General features: G+C 35.7%; 1 protein-coding gene across 3 annotated transcripts in view; it reads left to right on the top strand.

The window, feature by feature from the left end:
* LOC6034558 (hemicentin-1) overlaps positions 1-19580 on the top strand; it is a 185284-nt gene that overhangs the window by 60582 nt on the left and 105122 nt on the right. For all 3 annotated transcript variants that reach the window (XM_038250127.1, XM_038250126.1, XM_038250128.1), the window contains exon 2: positions 12594-12790. In XM_038250127.1, coding sequence (XP_038106055.1) covers positions 12727-12790 — 64 coding nt within the window. In that variant the 5' untranslated portion in view covers positions 12594-12726. The remainder of the gene's footprint in view (positions 1-12593; positions 12791-19580) is intronic.

The following is a 19580-nucleotide window of genomic DNA, read 5'->3' as shown; positions in this document are numbered from 1 at the left end:
TTTATTTGGATGAAACTAGATACAAGTCTTGTTTTGTTACAAACTTGTCGTAAGAAGTTATTTTAAATTATTTTTTTTCCATTCAAGTTTCCAGACTATAATAAAATACTAAATCGTGATTAAGACAAACTTGACATACTTCTATTTTTTTAAATCATTTTTGCAACGTGCTATGGACAAACACGGTTTTTTGAGTAATAATTTTGGGCATGTTGTGAAAATAAAAAAAAGTTTTGAAGAAGAGAAGAGATTTCCTTTAGAAAATGTTTTTGGGATGTATATCTTGAGAAGGTATTTTCTGATCAATTTGGAGTTTCGGCTTTCGGTATAGGTGTTTAGGTTAAGCACAGGAAAAAATCCCTATTTATGAAAAGTTGATAATTTTTTTTACAAAATAATTATTTATTAATTTTAGACTTATTTGAATATTTACCCAAAAGTTCTCAAATAACTTATACAGTCGACTCTCTGGTTGTAGATCTTCTAAATATCAATATTGCTCCAGATGTCAGTAAATTTTTCAGTCCCTTCAAGTAGTATGCTTTGATTTCTTAAATTCGATATCTCCCGCTCTCGACGGTCCCTTGAATATTGACAACGAGAGAGTCCACTGTAATTCGATTTTGCATCTATTTTACAATATTTTTGAATTTTTCCTGAATTATGTGTAGTTTCAATAATTTTTAAATATATACAGCAATTCCATTTCTAAAGAGCCTAAACCGAAAAAAAGTTCTCCGATCGGGCTCAAAATTTTTCCGGGGGTTCCTTGGCCAAAATAGTTAGACCCCCCCCCCCCCTACGCCGTGTTAGGGTGGTCTGAAAAATGGCCTCGAAAAATCATATCTCCGCGCCATTTCATCCGATTTTAGCTGCCTTAGACGCAAAAGAAAGGTGATGAGTTTGACTATTTGGGAAAAACAGTAAAAAGTTTCAAAAATCTAGCTTACCATTTGAAAAAGTCGCATGAAAACTTAAAATGCTGTTTTGAAGGTCTCGGGACCAAAGAGCCTATGTCTGAAAATGTTTTTATCGGATTCCTCGGAAAACTTCTCATAATTTATCAAAAAGTGGTGAAGTTATGTTTTAAAATACTCTGAGATACGATTTTTTGAAAATAAAAACTGAGTTTTTCGACGCGCCACGCGCAAAACGGGAAAAAGACGAAATCGGCAAAAAATCAACTTTTTCCACTAAAAATGCGATAACTTGAAAATTTTCAGCGATGACCAATAGATGTTTGGGTATCACAATTTTTGTAATTGAAAGACGCAACTTTTGGTACCATAACATCTATAGGTCATCGCTGAAATTTTTAAGTTATCGCAGTTTTAGTGGAAAAAGTAGATTTTTTGCCGATTTCGTCATTTTCCCGTTTTGCGCGTGGCGCGTCGAAAAACTCATTTTTTATTTTCAAAAAATCATATCTCTGAAACTTATGGTTCGACATCGCCATTTTTTATATGTTACGTGAAATTTTCCGAGGAATCCAATAAAAATATTTTCAGACATAGGCTCTTTGGTCCAGGGTTTGGTTTGATACGGTCAAAACGCCATTTTAAGTTTTCATGCGACTTTTTCAAATGGTAAGCTAGATTTTTGAAACTTTTTACTATTTTTTCCAAATAGCCAAACTCATCACCTTTCTTTTGCGTCTAAGGCAGCTAAAATCGGACGAAATGGCGCGGAGATATAATTTTTTGAAAAAAGAGGTTTTTGCGAAAAATGACGAAAAATGCCATTTTTTGAACCACCCTAGCACGATGTAGGTCACCTTAATGGCCAAACAAAAAAATACGGGTCTAATTATTTTGGCTAAGGAACCCCCAGAAAATTGTTGAGCTCGATCGGAGAATTTTTTTTTCGGTTTAGGCTCTTTTCAAATGGAATTGCTGTATGTTGTGCCGTCAAGCATATTATTATTTCCATTTGGTCAACATTTAAAAATAGCATTTTTGTGCATGGACCTCATAAATTCAGACCTCGTCTGCAATAAATTCATTCTTGTCAGTCTATCCATCATCATCTCTTTCAATTGACGATAAATATAAACTCAACATTATTCGGACTTTAACCTTCGCTGGTCCGCTCATGTTTAACCCAATCCATCCCGGCGCTCGACGACGACCATTTCTAATTCATGACAGCACAGTCTGTGCTGTGCGAAGTCGTTTATCGATTGAATGCCCATTTGACGAGAGCCGGAACACAAGGGCTGGGGAAGGGTGGAAGGGCCACATTCAACCCCTTCTACAGGGGCCGTTATCATCATGTCGAAATGCGGTTGAATTGACCCGATGTTGACCCGTTGGCATAAATTCACCCCGCACATCGCCGTTTCTGTGAATTCACCACAGTTTAAGTCCAATCATGTGCTTTTGCAAAAGCTCCCATAATTACGTCTCTCCCCCTCTTCGAGGGGGCGGGGGATCGAGGAGCAAGGCCAAATTCATTCATGAATGGTGCGGGGGGTCGGCCCATTAATTGAGCACCAATCCACATGGTTGCTTGGATCGCAAAGACGTTTGTGTAAATGATAATAATATTCAAATGTGTCCGATCCGTTCCGAGAGCAGCAGCGCAGTCAGCGTGAGGGCGTGTGAAGTTGGCCATGCTCTTTGTTTTCCCAAAGTGCCTACTACGACGACCATACCCGGTGTACTGTGTGTTTGTTGCTCCGGAAAGGAAAACAGTTGTGATAATTAAACGTTTGCGGTCTGAAATCCGATAGCCACCTTCCGTCCACTTCCGGTTCCTTCCGTTCCGTTTGTCGTCGCTCCCCGGGCTTGGAGAGTGGTGCTTAAAATGGTGTTACACACATTTGCTGCTGCTGTTGTTGTTGTTTGCCGAGCATGGCAAATCCGGCACTTGGAAAATGGAGGAAGAGGTGGGAAAGTGGGCAGTGATTTTCCATTCGCAGTCCGTATTTATGTAACAACAGAAACTGCTTATTTTTAGCATCTGGCCAAGAATAGAGCTACCGGGTTTGCCGCACCAACATGGCGCACACACACTTTCTCTGTCTGTGTTGGGGTTGTTAGAGCATCTAGTTGGCCATGTCAGTTGGTGGAGTTACTATTTGGGAAGTAAACAGTTAGTTTTATTTGGATGTTGCGAACTGGGACTGGCAGATAACGAAATGAAAAGCATAAAAAGTTCGTAAACAAATTTGATGTTTGTATAAACTACAGATTTTTGTCAATTTTGCCAAATTTCATTACGCCTTTTGGTGACTCTGTGGCCAAATAAAAATGACTAAGGCAGGTTAATAAAGAGCACTTCACAAAAATAATGTACATCTCATTATAAACTAACTTGACAATATGTTTCATCGATAATGTTCGGAAGATTGCATGGAACTCGGCAACAACATAATTTACATGAATGCTCTTATAATAAGATTGTTTTTGACAGTACTTCAAGTGTTCAATCTGGTACTAAGCATTTGAGCGATTCTTCACCAAAATGGATTATATTTATTTTTAGATTTAGCTTAAACTTGTTGGGAGCCTTTTCCATGACCAGGCTTACCCTTAAAAGGCTCCATAGAATTTTGGTAGCTGTCCATTCACAAATGGCACGTAATTATTCAAAAATCAGTATTTTTTGAAGGAATTTTCTGATCCGCTTGATGCCTTCTGCAAACTTGTAGGTATTGTATGAAAACTATTCAGGAAAAAATGATACACGGATCAATGAATTTTAGGTAATTTTATTGAAAATTTTCTCAAGTTTTTGAGGCTCAAAAGTTGTTACCTTGAACATATCAAAAATTTTGAAAATCAAAAAATACCAATTTTGAAAAATTGAGTTATCGTGAAAAAAAAAATTTCAGTTCCGTGTACCAATATTTCTGGAAAGTCCTCATCTATACCTACAACTGTGCTGAAGACACCAAATTGATCAGGAAGTTTCATCAAAAGTTGAATATTTTTGTACCATTTTTGTATGGACAGCTACCAAATTTGTATGGAAGTGAACACTACACAAAATGTTTTTTTTATTATAAGAAAGACCCTCAAAGTTTGAGCCAAATAAAAAATTATGACCAAAATCGGACAAATTTGTAGATAATTGCTTATTTTGAGATGAGATTTGATCAATTTTAAAACTTTTTTTGAAAAACAAAAATTAACTGATAACTGATTAATGGATATGAATTGCAGTAACAAAACTTTACATTTATCATCTTGTTTGTTTCAAGACGAATTTTATTCATGAATCTTGATATTATCAAAGTGACAGTCTATTTACATTGTTTTTGCTCGAAAGTGCCAAAATTTTGTTGACAGAATATTAATTTAGCCGATACTTAGGAATTTGTGGCAAATTAACAATTTCACAGGGCCGTGCGTTAATAATGCAAAATAAATCAGCTTTTATTTGAAATTTTTTCGATTTTTCTTGAAGAAATATATTGTGGCAATATATTTTGACACAATGGTATTGTTCAAAGATAAAAAATAGATTGTTTTGTTTTAGAAAATTGTGTGATATTGGCTAAAACTCAATAAAAAGCAAACAAAAATTTAAGTAAAATGTTTTGATTGGGTTCATTTGTTATATTTAAAAAAAACTGACTAACTATCTATTAAAACGAAAATTTCGTTTTTTACAATGTGGCTTAATTCTAAGGGCAGTACCAAGTGGTCTTAGCGGTACTACACACTTTTTTCTTAATAATAAGACATTTTCAAATGAAGATATTTCGTGTTTAAAGAAAAACACTCCTGAGATTTTTTCAGAGTTTGTTGTGCTCTTTCTTTTCAAATGCAATTTGCCTCTTAAAATTTGGTTTGCCCATTTTTTGTTATATTTAAGTTTAATTTGCATATTTTTTACCTTAAAAGGGCTGTAACTTTTGACCCTTAAGTCGAAGTTAACTTGTCAAAAATCAAAATGTTTAGTTTTAGAGCTCTAAGAGTGCCCGAACATTGCTTTCTCTAAAACTTAACCCTGAATTGCTACGTACAAAAAACTGATTTTTGCAATTCCGTTGAGAAACTAATTACTTTTCCTGTCATTCTCGCATGACGAAAAGGCCTACCTTTCTCTACTAAAAATAAATGAATCGGAAAGTAATATCTTTCGACATAACTGCTTAAGCAATGAAATGGGTGCAGGAAAGTTGAACTTTGGAGCACATGTATCGAAAAGTTATACTTTTCTATATTGTGTTGATTTTATCGATGAATTGACTAAACACATAGATAATTGACTTAAAATTCCATTGGAAATTGCAAAAAATTGGTGTGGAACGCGTTGCAAAATCTGATGTTTTCAGCACTCTTCGTATTTATCCAACTTGGTAAACCTTGTTGGATAAATGTACGACTCGTGCATTTATGCAACTTGTGGCATAAACTACTATTTTTAAGGATTGCTTTGATGGTTTTTGAAATTTGTTCGTAGAAGGCGATTGTTTAGATGAGCAAGCCCAACGAATTTTGAGAAGATTTTTTTGAAAGGTTCATTTAACTTTGTATGATCTAGATGTTTCAATCAACATTTCAGTTAAATTTCTCAAACAATACAGTCATCCTACCGTTTAGTTTCCACTCTCGCTCCAATGGACCACATTTTTCTGCGCCGGCAGTCTCGTTTCGATTTGTTTATTTGATCGTTTCCGATATCGCACCATCGCGTCCAAAATCGAAGAAAATTACGACAATGATTTCGCAGCAAAAACCGTTTCAAAGTTCGTCCCAGCCCAGCCTGGGTCCGAGGTTCAGTTCAGAGAAAATGGTTTTGTTTTGACACTGACGCAGTAAACCGTTCTCAAATTTTATAGTTTTCCCAGATTGGGTTTTCCAAGAAGACGCGCGCATTAATCCATCGCAGCAAGCGACGAAATCTCGCGGTGAGCTCGCATTTCTCAACCTTTCTCGGTTCGATTTACTCGACGGGCTGAGGCTTGAGATAATTTATGTAAATTTTGTAAAAGCTAGACATTCTACACGTCCATAAAAACATTTGTCCCCCTCCAGCGGTATTCGCCGGGCTCGCTCGAATCGAGTGTCGGCGGTGGGTTTATTTTGGGTTCAGTAATTCAGCACAATGTTTGTCGAGGAGCAACCAAAATTGCAAAGTACGCGTAAAAAGGCAACGACATTTCGGGTGGAGCGTGAAGGGAAATTTTCCACCTTTTCTTTGCGTTGAGACACGCGCCACAAAAAACACGGTGGTTTCATTTACATAAACGGGGATTTAAAGTGGAAATTTCGAAACACCTCCGAAAGAGCTTATTGAAATTAACAAGAAAATTCGCTCTCCCACACTGTTTGATTTTGTCAAACAAGAATCCTCGAAGCAATCAAACTTTTACCACACTGATTATGCTCAAATCAATTAGAAAGAAAATTCCACCTAATCAAGCCATCATAGGCCTCTTAAGGATTACCGGCTTACTGCGATCAAGCTCAAAAGTTTCCCGCCGTCGTTTTCGGAAAAGGGGGCCAAACTTTTTTCCGAAAACTTTCCCACTGTGCGCCGCAAGGACACCAACCTCTCACAAACGCGCGCCCGTGAAAAGCGAAAAAGCTCACGGTTGGAAAATAAAACTTCTGTCTCGCTTGCCTCCGCTTGTGCCGAAAAAGCAACCTAATATTTTATTCATCGTAACGAGAAATAATAAATATACCGGAAATTTATGGGTGGGGTGTGTGTGGAAAGTCAGCAAGCAAAAGCCAACATCGTCACAGTTTTACCCTCCTCGGCAAAAGAAAAAAAAGCTTCCAGCGAGAGGAAGAGAAGCAGAATGGATAAAGCATGAAAATAAAAGAACAAGAAGAGAGTGGGTTTCGTCAAAAAATTTAAAGCACATAATAATACCATCTGATAAGCTGTAATTCGCTTCGTTTGTGTCTGTTTTTGTTCTCGGCGGTGGCGAAGGCAGAGCCAACTTTGTCTGATGGCTCGAGGCCTGCTACGACGACGACGATGATGACGAGGACGAAACATGCTGATGGTTGGTGTTCTCCGGAGGGCACTCAGGACACTGCTGTAACTCATAGCAGTCGAGAAGAGTCGTAGAGTGTCGAGTGCGGAGGGTGACGGATGTCGCCGCAGCCTATTACTGGCAGGGGTGTTGAAAACTTTTTACGCACAGGTTCTGATTTTTTTTATGAACTCTTCAAATTAATGTGGGTATTAAACAAACTTTAGGGTTAAAATACTTACAGATTATATCTTTGAAATAATGAGATTTTTTCAAGAATTTTATTTTTTGTTATGAATCAAAAGCTACAAGAGCTTTATTTGTGTAACAAAGATTCGCCAAAGAAGTTTCTAGGGTATCATGATTTGAGAAGCTTGGTTTGATCGGTAGCTCTACTTTATATCTTTTTGTAGTGTCTGTTATCCAAAACCCAGTCGTCTGATCAACATACGCAAAAAAATATATTCAATACCGTCATTTCCTTGCAAACTTCATGCTGAACATTTTAGCTTTTTGAATAATTTGTTTTTGTTACTTCTAGGGCAAAAATACACGCATTGATTATGTTAAGATTGAAACCAAAAGTTTTCCTGCAGGACAAAAAGGCGAGCTATTTCAAGATTTTCACTGCTTTATGGACATCAAACTTCAATACCCGTTTTACTCCACTTCCATTTGTCGTAGAGGGTTCATATTTGGCATGAGAGCAATTCTCCACCAAAACCGGAAATGGATTTTATTTATATTTTTTTTTTAAATTTGGTCAAACTTTGTGGGATGCTACCCTATGATCAAAGAATTCATTTTGTTGCATTGGTTCACCCATACAATTTTGACAGTTGTCCATATAAAAATGGTACGTAAATATTGGAATATCTAATTTTCCAAGAAATCCAAGGAAAAAGTATTTGCCGATTTAATCCTACTGCCCATATTTTTTACGAATTGTTTTTATTTTTGTTCTGCGAAGAACTATATTTCTTTTGTTTTATTTTTTTCTTGTTTCATTTTTAACCTCTACAAAACTTCATCATTTAAAACATTAGCAAAGTCACATCAAAAAAATCAAACCATCCACATTAACAACCCCCGGGTCTTTTGTGGTCTCTATTGCAAGTTTCTGCTCGAACCTAGGAGTCCGAAGGCTTGAATGGGGAGAGCACCCAAACCTCTTTCTACTCCAAGGAACCTTCCACCCCAGTGTTTGAACTGACGACCTTCGGATTGCGAGTCCAACCGTCGCCAGCGATTCCACCGGAGTAGGCTTAGTTTGGTGTGTTGTTTGTACTTATGGCATGGATACAACTCCTACACCTGGAATGACTTAACGGCCTAACAACCAAGGCCGGGACCGACATTTTACTTCCTCATCCGATGGAAGGTTGCAGCAGATGGGAATTGAACCCAGAATCATCCGCTTACAAAGCGGACAGCGTAACCATTCGGCCACGCACTGCCAGCAAAGTCACATAAAACAAGTCAAACTTTCAACCCTAAATTTGTTTCAAATTTCAATGGTATGTATTTTTCAAATGCTTTTTAAAGATCAAAAATTGGTTGAAATATTCTTTTTGGCGATTTTTTTAGATCGAAGCGCGTCTAGAGGCGGGTTTGGGTTGTAGGAGGTTTAAATCAAATATTTTTAGTCATAAAAAAACAATTGCCCAATCTGTGATTTTTTATATATTATTTTTTGACATGTTTAAGGGTACAAACAACTACAACTTTTGAACCCTAGAAAAATATGGACAAACATTTTGAGTCCAAATAAGGTTTTTTTTTCCTTTGAATAAAATGTATTTCTTTAGAAAATAGAAAATTCAGTTCCGGAATAATAGCATCATTGGTGCGCTGGAAGTGGGGACGCGAAGTCGTGATTATTCAGGTTAATTTTTTGGTGTGCTTTTGTGTCGCTGTTCGTATCGGATGAGTGATTGTGCTAATCGAATAATAGCGTCATTGGTGCGCTGGAAGTGGGGACGCGAAGTCGTGATTATTCAGGTTAATTTTTGGTGTGCTTTTGTGTCGCTGTTCGTATCGGATGAGTGATTGTGCTAATCGAATAATAGCATCATTGGTGCGCTGGAAGTGGGGACGCGAAGTCGTGATTATTCAGGTTAATTTTTTGGTGTGCTTTTGTGTCGCTGTTCGTATCGGATGAGTGATTGTGCTAATCGAATAATAGCGCCATTGGTGCGCTGGAAGTGGGGACGCGAAGTCGTGATTATTCAGGTTAATTTTTTGGTGTGCTTTTGTGTCGCTGTTCGTATCGGATGAGTGATTGTGCTAATCGAATAATAGCATCATTGGTGCGCTGGAAGTGGGGACGCGAAGTCGTGATTATTCAGGTTAATTTTTTGGTGTACTTTTGTGTCGCTGTTCGTATCGGATGAGTGATTGTACTAATCGAATAATAGCATCATTGGTGCGCTGGAAGTGGGGACGCGAAGTCGTGATTATTCAGGTTAATTTTTTGGTGTGCTTTTGTGTCACTGTTCGTATGGGATGAGTGATTGTGCTAATCGAATAATACCATCATTGGTGCGCTGGTAGTGGGGACGCGAAATCGTGATTATGCAGGTTATTTTTTTGTGTGCTTTTGTGTCGCTGTTCGTTAGGGGTGAGTGATTGTGGTGATCGAATAATAGTATGACTTACTGAATTATTTGTGTCTTGAGCGTAATTTTCGTTTAGTAATTGGTGTTTTTTTGTGATTTTTTTTTTTTTTGAGATCTTAATTAATTGTTTCGTGATTTTCAAAGCCCTTCCTATATCATCGTTGATCGGAAGGCACGGCGTCGGGTAAATTGTGTATAATGTTTTGAATAAGGTTTTATTTTTAATGGTGAAAAAGCCATTTCTATTTAATGATCGAAAGACGCACTGACATTTTGGATTAATTAATAGTGGAGTGAAATAATTGTGTGTGAGTGACTTTGTGTGTTAACCAAAAAGACCTTCCCATAGCATCGTTGCTCGGAAGGCTCGCCGACGGGTCTGTTATGAAAGTCCTCCCCATAGCATCGTAGCTCGGGAGGCATCGAAAAGCCAATCCCTTATCCTACTAACCCAAAAAAAATAATAATCACGTGATGCTTGAAGGAGATGCTGTGGATTCAACGGTCTCAAGCGGTATCAACAAGTATATAGCGAAAAACTATGTGCTTGATGAGTCTGCAACTTCAACTATCGGACTAACATTCCTCCCTTTCGTTGAACTGCAGGCTTCTTGGGAGGGCGCCGGTATTGACTAATAAAGTAGGGATCTTCAGAGGTTAAACAGTGAACGGATGGTTGGCTCCCACTGATCATTTTTGATTCATTGTTTAACTTCAGCTGATCTGTCAATAACGGAGTAGCAGCTCATTGGCAGTCAACCATGCTCATGCTCATGCTCAGAAAATAGAAAATTCAGTTCCATTTTTTTACTTCCGTTAATTTTTAATCAAATTTGCTATCGATTTTAGATTTTTTAATGATTTGCTTAATTTTCATTATATTGCCGCTTTAAGTTAAAATTTAACTGAAAAATTCCCGTTTTTAGATTTTTTGAAATAATGTCTATGATTCTCCACTCCAGAATTTTTTTCCGAAAAGTTCAGAAAATTTCCAATAAAATTGCCTTAGAGTTATTGAAGATTTGAACTCTGGTTGCTGAAACACAGCAAATAAAAGCAACTAATGGACCAATTTTCAATATTGAAAAATGAAACATTTGTAAAATCTTTTCGAAATAGTAGTTTATGCAACAAGTTGCAAATAGAAGATTTTTTCAGCATGGGTCGTACTTTTATCCAACGAGGTTCATAGATTAGGATAAACACGACGAGTCTTGAAAAAATCAAATTTTACAACGAGTTCCATACAACTTTTTTTTTGCAATTTCGAAAAACACAATTTGAATGGTAGCGTAAGTCAAACGTACATGTATATAATCAATCCCCCGTTTAAACTAAAACAATGTTGAAAAGAATGACTTTTCATAACAAGTGCTAAAAAGTTCAAATTTTCAGCATCCGTTTCAGTGCTGAGAAGTAGAACTTTTCAGCATTTGTTTCGGAAAGTGTTTCTGTTAGATTTTGTTATTTTTACGAAAAGGAGGCTGTTTCGTCGTTCGAGAATGATGCGAAAAATAATTAGTTTCACGACGGAATTGCAAAAAAAGATATTTTCAAATTTTTGAATCATGAATAACATTTCAAACGGGCCCTGTTAATATTTGAGTATTAATTTAAAAAAAAAAACAAAAAAAAAAACGAATCAAATTACAAAAAAAAAAAAAAATTATTCTTAGAATTAATATTGTATGCCAATTATTAACACTTTTTTGTTCTATTTAAACATAAATTATTAAATTAGGATATTGAGATTTTTTTCGTCAAATTTTCTGACAGTCATGATGATTGAAAAATCGAAATTTCACGGCATGCCATCACAAAACATCAAAATTTTACGGCACCCATTCGCCACTTTTATGTAACGATGAAAAACTCCAAAATTTGGACCAATTCGAACAGATTTATTTGGTTACAAAATATTTAATAAATTATATTTTCATGTCGTGAGTTTAGTTTGTAAAACTATAATGAAATTTTATCAGTGGATATTTTAGTGTTTGCAGATTATTGCTGAACAAATAATATAATATGGACGATTCAGTAGAGCCAAAGCAGTTTTTATTTTTGTCTTTTAGCTCTGGGCGTGTCAAAATTTTAAATTTCAACCATTTGCCATGAAACAATGAACCAAAAAGTATCACAATTTTCACTGAATTTTTGAACATCACTTTTTACCTAAAATTTGACGGATTTTTCTTATCTATGGTTTTAAAAAAAACAAAATTTCCAAAATGCCAAAATTTTTAACTTTCACATTTGGGTAATTTCATTGGATGGAATGTGTGCATTGAAGAACGAATCGAACAAATAATGGAAATTTTTAAATATTAAATCGATTAGCAAAATTAAAAGCTTCAAAATTTGCCTGTTATTTAAAAATCAAATTGAAACTTCCCGAATCCCTGCAAAACCCGCAGAGTTATACATCGCGCTAGGTCGTGCATACACGGATCCTTGCCCCGGTGCCCTTCTGCTGCTGATGATGGTAATGATAACGAGTCGACGTCGACGACGTCGACAGCATAAAACCAGAATCCGACCGAAAATGCCAGCCATTTACATTTCCCGCACACATATTGCCACCAAAAAACCTCAGAGCATCTTGTTCCTCCCTCCAAGCCCAGTCGGTTCCAGTGATGAGTGAGCGAGTGATGAGAATGTAAATATATTTATGAACGTCGTAATGACGGTTTTGATCTTCGACAAATAGATTCCTGTACTTTTCTTCCCGCTTCCTCCCACTTTTCCACACTGCTGTGAGAACTTTTGCCAGAGACCTATTAAGGATCGAGTTCCGGGAAAAGGAAATCGTGCACACACACACGTGCGCACGCACGCAAGCACATACTCACCTGTTTCGTGAATTAGGCGAGCCAAGCAAGTTTGGCTGCGCGCACACGTGAGATGAAAGCCATATGTTTGCAGAAACGCGAATCGAACATCAAACGAAATCCAATTTCGCTTATCAATTATTCGTGAATTTGATTTTAATTTCTTCTTTTCTTCTTCTCCGTTTTTCTCTTTTTCAAATTTTCCAGTGAATTAGCGGAGCCATGCGAGAGTGACAGTGACAGCAAAATCGAAGCCAAAACCAAAACGTCAAACCAAATGAATTTATAGATGTATTTTTTTGTCTGTTACCAAATATTTGAAAAGTAAGAGTTATTAGATATGAATAGTATTGTTATTATCAGTTTATGGATATTATTGCTATTTAACAAAGTTTTATGTCAAGGTAAGTGCCACTTTCCCCTTTTTGTCTAATTAGTTTGTAAGTTATTAGCGACGGAAAGAAGCTAATAAAAGTCTCTGCGAAGAAATGCATTCATATTCAGCACAAAAGAAAACGAGAGGGAATTTACATTTTTAATGCTTCTTTTTGTCGTACTTGCCGGCAATTGTTGTTGTTCGCGGAAAGTCCCTTTCACCACGACGACGACGAATACACGACGACATGTGACGTTGCGATGATCGCAGTAAGCCGTGCTGGGACTCCTTTCAACGTGGTTTTAGTTGTTGTTGTTGTTGGTACATGCACAGAAAAAAAGTTACATTGGAGTTTCACATAAATTCAAATGGAAAGTTAAAATTTGACATTTTTTTTTCTCTGTTTAAAAAAAGGTTCCTCATTACATGCATAGAACATAGCAGGCGTCGCCGTGTGACGTGGTCGCGCAGGATGCTGTGTGTGTGTGGAAAAATTTATGAAAAGCAATGTATGTTTGTGAGTGAGTGTGTGTCAGCCGTCACCGCTTGCTGCGAAATTTGGGCTCGAGCTTGACGTCGTGCTGCGGGGTGGGTTCAAGCGGCGAGAGCAAATAAATAAAACATCACATCAGAACGAAGGAAGGCAGAGTTGGGGGCGGTGAATTTTGAAACAATGTTTGTTTTTTCAACCCGTTGAAATCATAGACCGCGAGCTGCTGCTGCTGTTTGCCTGTGGAGGAGGGAAATATATTATCATACTTTTGAATGTTTTAATGAAAACGGCCATGATTAGGGAGAGGATTAGAGCTTGTAATTTTTTAATACTCAGAAAAGCTTTTGATAAATGGTGGAATAAAGTGCGTGTTTATGGCATAATTTTGAATGAATTTAGTGCAGAAAGGATGTTTTTAAAGGAACCATGGAATTGCCAAGAAATTCGTAAAGGAGTCCTCCTTTACTTGCATAAAATAGGAGAATTGGAAAACTGTTGAATTATTTGTTACATGAGATTCAGAACTATAACTGTCAAATAAACCACATTACATTTTGAGTAAGGCTGACCCGGCTCAAGGCGAACTTTGAGTAGAAAAAATACCAAAAATCAATTTTTATCCTATTTTTGACCCTCAAAATGCATTTGAATGAACAAACTTATTTTTTTATAATTTAAGTTAAATAATATTTTAATGTTTTGTAGTTAAATAATATTTTAAAGTTTTGTAGTTAAATAATATTTTAAAGTTTAAACTTTTTTGTAAAGAGCGTGGACAACCGCTTAACCACACCCCTACCCGAAAATGGTAATGTTTTTGAGCTTCGGTGTCTCCAGAAGTGTTATTGCAAACGGAAAGGGGCAGCATTTGGTTTGGTTGAAAATTAGGATGGTTCATGGTTAGGGTGATTTTAAAAATCTGACTTTTCAGGAATATTTTTGGGATCTTTTTGTCTTCAAAAAAGTTCCTCAGACTCTCAGACTTTCTTAGAGGGGAGAGGGCCCCCCCTAGAGCGTGACATACTTTATGGATGACACCTTGCTGATCTCATTTTTTTTAAATTTTTATCTCATTAAAAACACTTAGACACCAAAAGAAGAAGAAATCTTCAACTAACTTTTTTTTTACTATTTAGGAAATAATTTTTATTTCAACGAGTCTTGGGTTAGTTTTCAAAAGGTCACATGAGCGATTGTTTTCTGTCAATAATTTGCATCTTTCTTTTAAACAAATTGAAAACAAATAAAATTTTATAGTTTCTTATTTCAAAACATTTCAAGGATGGGCTGATGAACCATCTATGACAGGGGTGCTCAAAGTTTTTGGAGGCCGTGCCAAATATGAAGCTCAAATGAGCTTGCGGGCCAAATTTACAAAAAAAAGGTTATAAAAAATACGTTATTTTAATATAAAAGATTAAATTTTTGTTATTTAAAAAAACTCAATTCAAAATTATAGAAACTACAAAATAACGGTTTTATATCGGTATTGTTAATTTAATTGTTTCTGGTATTTGAAAAAAAAAATTGGCTGAATGTACTCGTGCTTTAAAAAAAATTATGTTTTGTATTTATAATTCGAAAATGGTGACATTACATGGTGAACAATTCATCTAAAGGCGTAATTTTATCTATGAGCAATTCTCTACCAAAACCGGAAATGGATTTTATTTGTATTTTTTGATTTGGCTCAAACTTTGTGGGGGCCTTCCCTATGACCAAATATGCTATTTTGTGTCATTGGTTCACCCATTCAAGTCTCCATACAATTTTGGCAGCTGTCCATTAGCGTGGTTCACGTTTCTATGAAAAAGACAAAAGTTGTTATTTTGTCTTGCATCAACCGGAATTTCGTTCTTTTATGTCCCCAGAAGCACTCCTGAAAATTTGAGCCCATTTGGTAAGGTCTAGGAGCTCCAGTTTTAATTTGAAATTTATATGGGATTTTGATTTATTTTCCATGGGAAACTATCTTTTTACATTGTATTAGGATTTTTTTATAAATCGATGAAATGACTTGATTCTTATAGTAGGAGATAGGTTTTGAACTGGGAACAACTTTGTAGAACATACCAACAGCTAGAAGTGACCCTTTAAAGATACAGATACTTTTAGATGGTGGCTTTTGAAGGCCAGCCACCATCTAAAAGTATCTGTATCTTTAAAGGGTCACTTCCTAGCTTGTTGGTATGTTCTACAAAGTTGTTCCCAGTTCAAAACCTATCTCTTACTATAAGAATCAAGTCATTTCATCGATTAATAAAAAAATCCTAATACAATGTAAAAAGATAGTTTCCATGGAAAATAAATCAAAATCCCATATAAATTTCAAATTAAAACTGGAGCTCCTAGACCTTACCAAATGGGCTCAAATTTTCAGGAGTGCTTCTGGGAACATAAAAGAACGAAATTCCGGTTGATGCAAGACAAAATAACAACTTTTGTCTTTTTCATAGAAACGTGAACCACGCTACTGTCCATACAAAAATGGTATGTAAATATTCAAACAGCTGTAACTTTTGAGTGAATTTTCTGATCAATTTGGTGTCTTTGACAAAGTTGTTGGTATTGTTGAGGACTTTTGAGAAAAAAATAGATACACGGAAAAAAAATTTGCAGATTTTTTATTAACTTTTTTTTCATGGGCGTAATATTCAATATTTGGCTCTTTTAAAATGTTAGTCTTGATTTAAATTTTTTTTACAAAAAGATCGCAAAATTTCACGAATGTTTCATATTTTAACATTGAAAATCGGTTCATTAATTGCTGAGATATCGTCATTAGAAAATGGTGGGCTGATTGGGTGAGACTTAGAAAACTTCAATTTTCGTGTTTCTTTTTCTTTAAGCCGCTGTATTTCAGCAACCAGAGGTCCAATCTTCAATGTCTCTTAGACAATTTTATAGCAAATTTTCTGAACTTTACAAAAAATAGAAATGGTCACTCACGGTCACTATTTTTAAAAATTGAAAAACTGCAAATATTTCGCTAAAATCAAACTTTCGGTGGTTATATCTTGAAAACGGAGCCCTTTATCAAAAAATCTGTAAAGTACTTTTCGATTGTAAATTCAATTTTGCATTAAAAAGTAATGTGGGTAATTCTCTACCAACTCACACGAAATCGGGAAAAGTTGCCCCGACCCCTCTTCGATTTGCGTGAAACTTTGTCCTAAGGGGTAACTTTTGTCCCTGATCACGAATCCGAGGTCCGTTTTTTGATATCTCGTGACGGAGGGGCGGTACGACCCTTCCATTTTTAAACATGCGAAAAAGAGGTGTTTTTCAATAATTTGCAGCCTGAAACGGTGATGAGATAGAAATTTGGTGTCAAAGGGACTTTTATGTAAAATTAGACGCCCGATTTGATGGCGTACTCAGAATTCCGAAAAACGTATTTTCATCGAAAAACACTAAAAAGTTTTAAAAATTCTCCCATTTTCCGTTACTCGACTGTAAAAATTTTGGAACATGTCATTTTATGGGAAATTTAATGTACTTTTGAATCTACATTGTCCCAGAAGGGTCATTTTTCATTTAGAACAAAATTTTTCATTTTAAAATTTCGTGTTTTTCTAACTTTGCAGGGTTATTTTTAGAGTGTAACAATGTTCTACAAAGTTGTAGAGCAGACAATTACAAAAATTTTGATATATAGACATAAGGGGTTTGCTTATAAACATCACAAGTTATCGCGATTTTACGAAAAAGTTTTGAAAAAGTTACTTTTGCGTTTCTCTTTGTTTCGTCGTCCGTGTCTGTCGCGGGTGACCATGAACGGCCATGATCGATGACGACCAACTTTTTAAAACTTTTTTCGTAAAATCGTGATAACTTGTGATGTTTATAAGCAAACCCCTTATGTATATATATCAAAATTTTTGTAATTGTCTGCTCTACAACTTTGTAGAACATTGTTACACTCTAAAAAATAACCCTGCAAAGTTAGAAAAAACACGAAATTTTAAAATGAAAAATTTTGTTCAAAATGAAAAAATGACCCTTCTGGGACAATGTAGATTCGAAAAGTACATTAAATTTTCCATAAAATGACATGTTCCAAAATTTTTTACAGTCGAGTAACGGAAAATGGGAGAATTTTTAAAACTTTTTAGTGTTTTTTCGATGAAAATACGTTTTTCGGAATTTGAGTACGCCATCAAATCGGGCGTCTAATTTTACATAAAAGTCCCTTTGACACCAAATTTCTATCTCATCACCGTTTCAGGCTGCAAATTATTGAAAAACACCTCTTTTTTCGCATGTGCAAAAATGGAAGGGGTCGTACCGCCCCTCCGTCACGAGATATCAAAAAACGGACCTCGGATTCGTGATCAGGGACAAAAGTTACCCCTTAGGACAAAGTTTCACGCAAATCGAAGAGGGGTCGGGGCAACTGCTGTGTGAGTTGGCGGAGAATTACCCATGTCAAACTTGTTTTTACATAAAACTTCGATTTTTTCCAAAAATCACTATTTTTTCAAAAATTCATAACTCGGCGGCAGATTTTTTGACCATGTTTCTCTATGGCTAAAAAGTTGCGGATTTTTGTCCCCTAAAACATATCAAAAAATCTCGAAAATCAAAAAATACGTATTTTGGGAAATTTAGTTTTAGTAAAAAAATGTTGATAAAAGAATCTGCTATTTTTTTTCCATGTACCAATTTTTTTCTCAAAAGTCCTCAACAATACCTACAACTTTGCCGAAGACACCAAATTGATCAGAAAATTCACTCAAAAGTTACAGCTGTTTGAATATTTACATATCGACGTCGTCGTGCTATCTTGTCGCACCCGCCATTTTGACGTTTCGAGAAAAACGCGTTTTAATGTTTGACCTTGAATATTCAAAAACGAGAGCACGCAATGTAAACAATAACAAACACGTTTTGTTTGGCTCACCATTCTGTGCATTGTCCCAAAGTTTGGTTGAAGTTGGTTGCTGGAGTCCCGAGTTATAATTACAAATGTTTACGGTAGTCTAGCTTGTACGTGCGACAAACGCATCCTGACTTTCCTGGCCTGAAATCCCCTTGGCCTTTTGTCGCACTTACATCAATTTTCATGGAGTGACAAGATAGCACGACAAGATTGAAACTACTTTCATATGTAAAGTGACAAAAATGCACGGAGTTTTTTCGGTTTTTGTTGAATATCTCAGGATTGAAATCGAATTTTGGGGATCTGTGAAGGTCAAAAGGTGAGGCATTGTGAGCTGCACAAAATGGCGTTTTTAACTCAATTTGGCCCAAAATGCACGTACGACAAGTTAGCACGATGGCGACGATATCATTTTTGTATGGACAGCAGCCAAAATTGTATGGAGACTTGCATGGGTGAACCAATGACGCAAAATAGCTTATTTGGTCATAGGGAAGGCCCCCACAAAGTTTGAGTCAAATAAAAAAATACAAAAAATTAAAATGGTCGAAATCGGCCGATTTCGTAGAGAGTTGAGCGTGGCTGAAAAATCGTCGAGAGCCAGATTTTCAACATTTCAATAAAAAAAATGTGAGAAAATATTTTAAACTTCCGCATAGTTAAACTGCAATCATTAATTAAAAAAAAAAATTAGATAATTATTTTTTATTTATTTCAACGAAAATTCACTAAAATTCAAATTATGTTTAATAAACCCAAACATGCTCAAATGATTCTAAATGCAAAGGAATGCATATTTAATTAATTTCAGCTGATTGCACTTTTATTTATGAAAATATATTTTTGCTCCTTGTTTTTTGAGACAATTTTTTAAAATGATGGAGGGGTGGGTTGATCGACGAAAGCTATGTAAATTATTTGCAACAAACTTGATCCTCCGATTTCCACAATTTGTCTGCCTGAATCAGTTGGTAGTCAATCAGATTCATTGTCTAAATGTATAATGAGTTCGAATCCCGAAGGAAGTGCAATGTAAGTTTGAGAGTAAGTTCATAAAAGGGTCATTATGTCTTGCAAATTAATAAAGAAAACATATTTTTGCAACCATTACAGAATTCTACCTAAGTCAAACTAGAACGTTTTTTTTATATTTCTAAAAATGTTTGATAAAAGTATTGACGATATTTACTAGTTTCACTCTCATTGAAGCGTGTGATATTGTTCTAACTATAAAATATCTTGAACAAATTATTTGTGTATCAATCAAAATATTGATAAATCATAAGTTTTTTTATTAACAAAAAATAATAAAGATTAGCATATAAAAGTTTAAAATAAACCCTAATTTTGAAAAAGTATAAAATCACTTTAGTGGTAAACGGGCCATCATGTAATCATTCAAAATGGGTCCGCGGGCCACAAAATATCACCTTGCGGGCCACG

This window comes from Culex quinquefasciatus, chromosome 2 (assembly GCF_015732765.1).
Source record: "Culex quinquefasciatus strain JHB chromosome 2, VPISU_Cqui_1.0_pri_paternal, whole genome shotgun sequence".
Classification (NCBI taxonomy): Eukaryota; Metazoa; Arthropoda; class Insecta; order Diptera; family Culicidae; genus Culex; species Culex quinquefasciatus.
The sequence above is the reverse complement of the archived record's forward strand: the minus strand, read 5'-3'. Positions and strand labels throughout refer to the sequence as shown.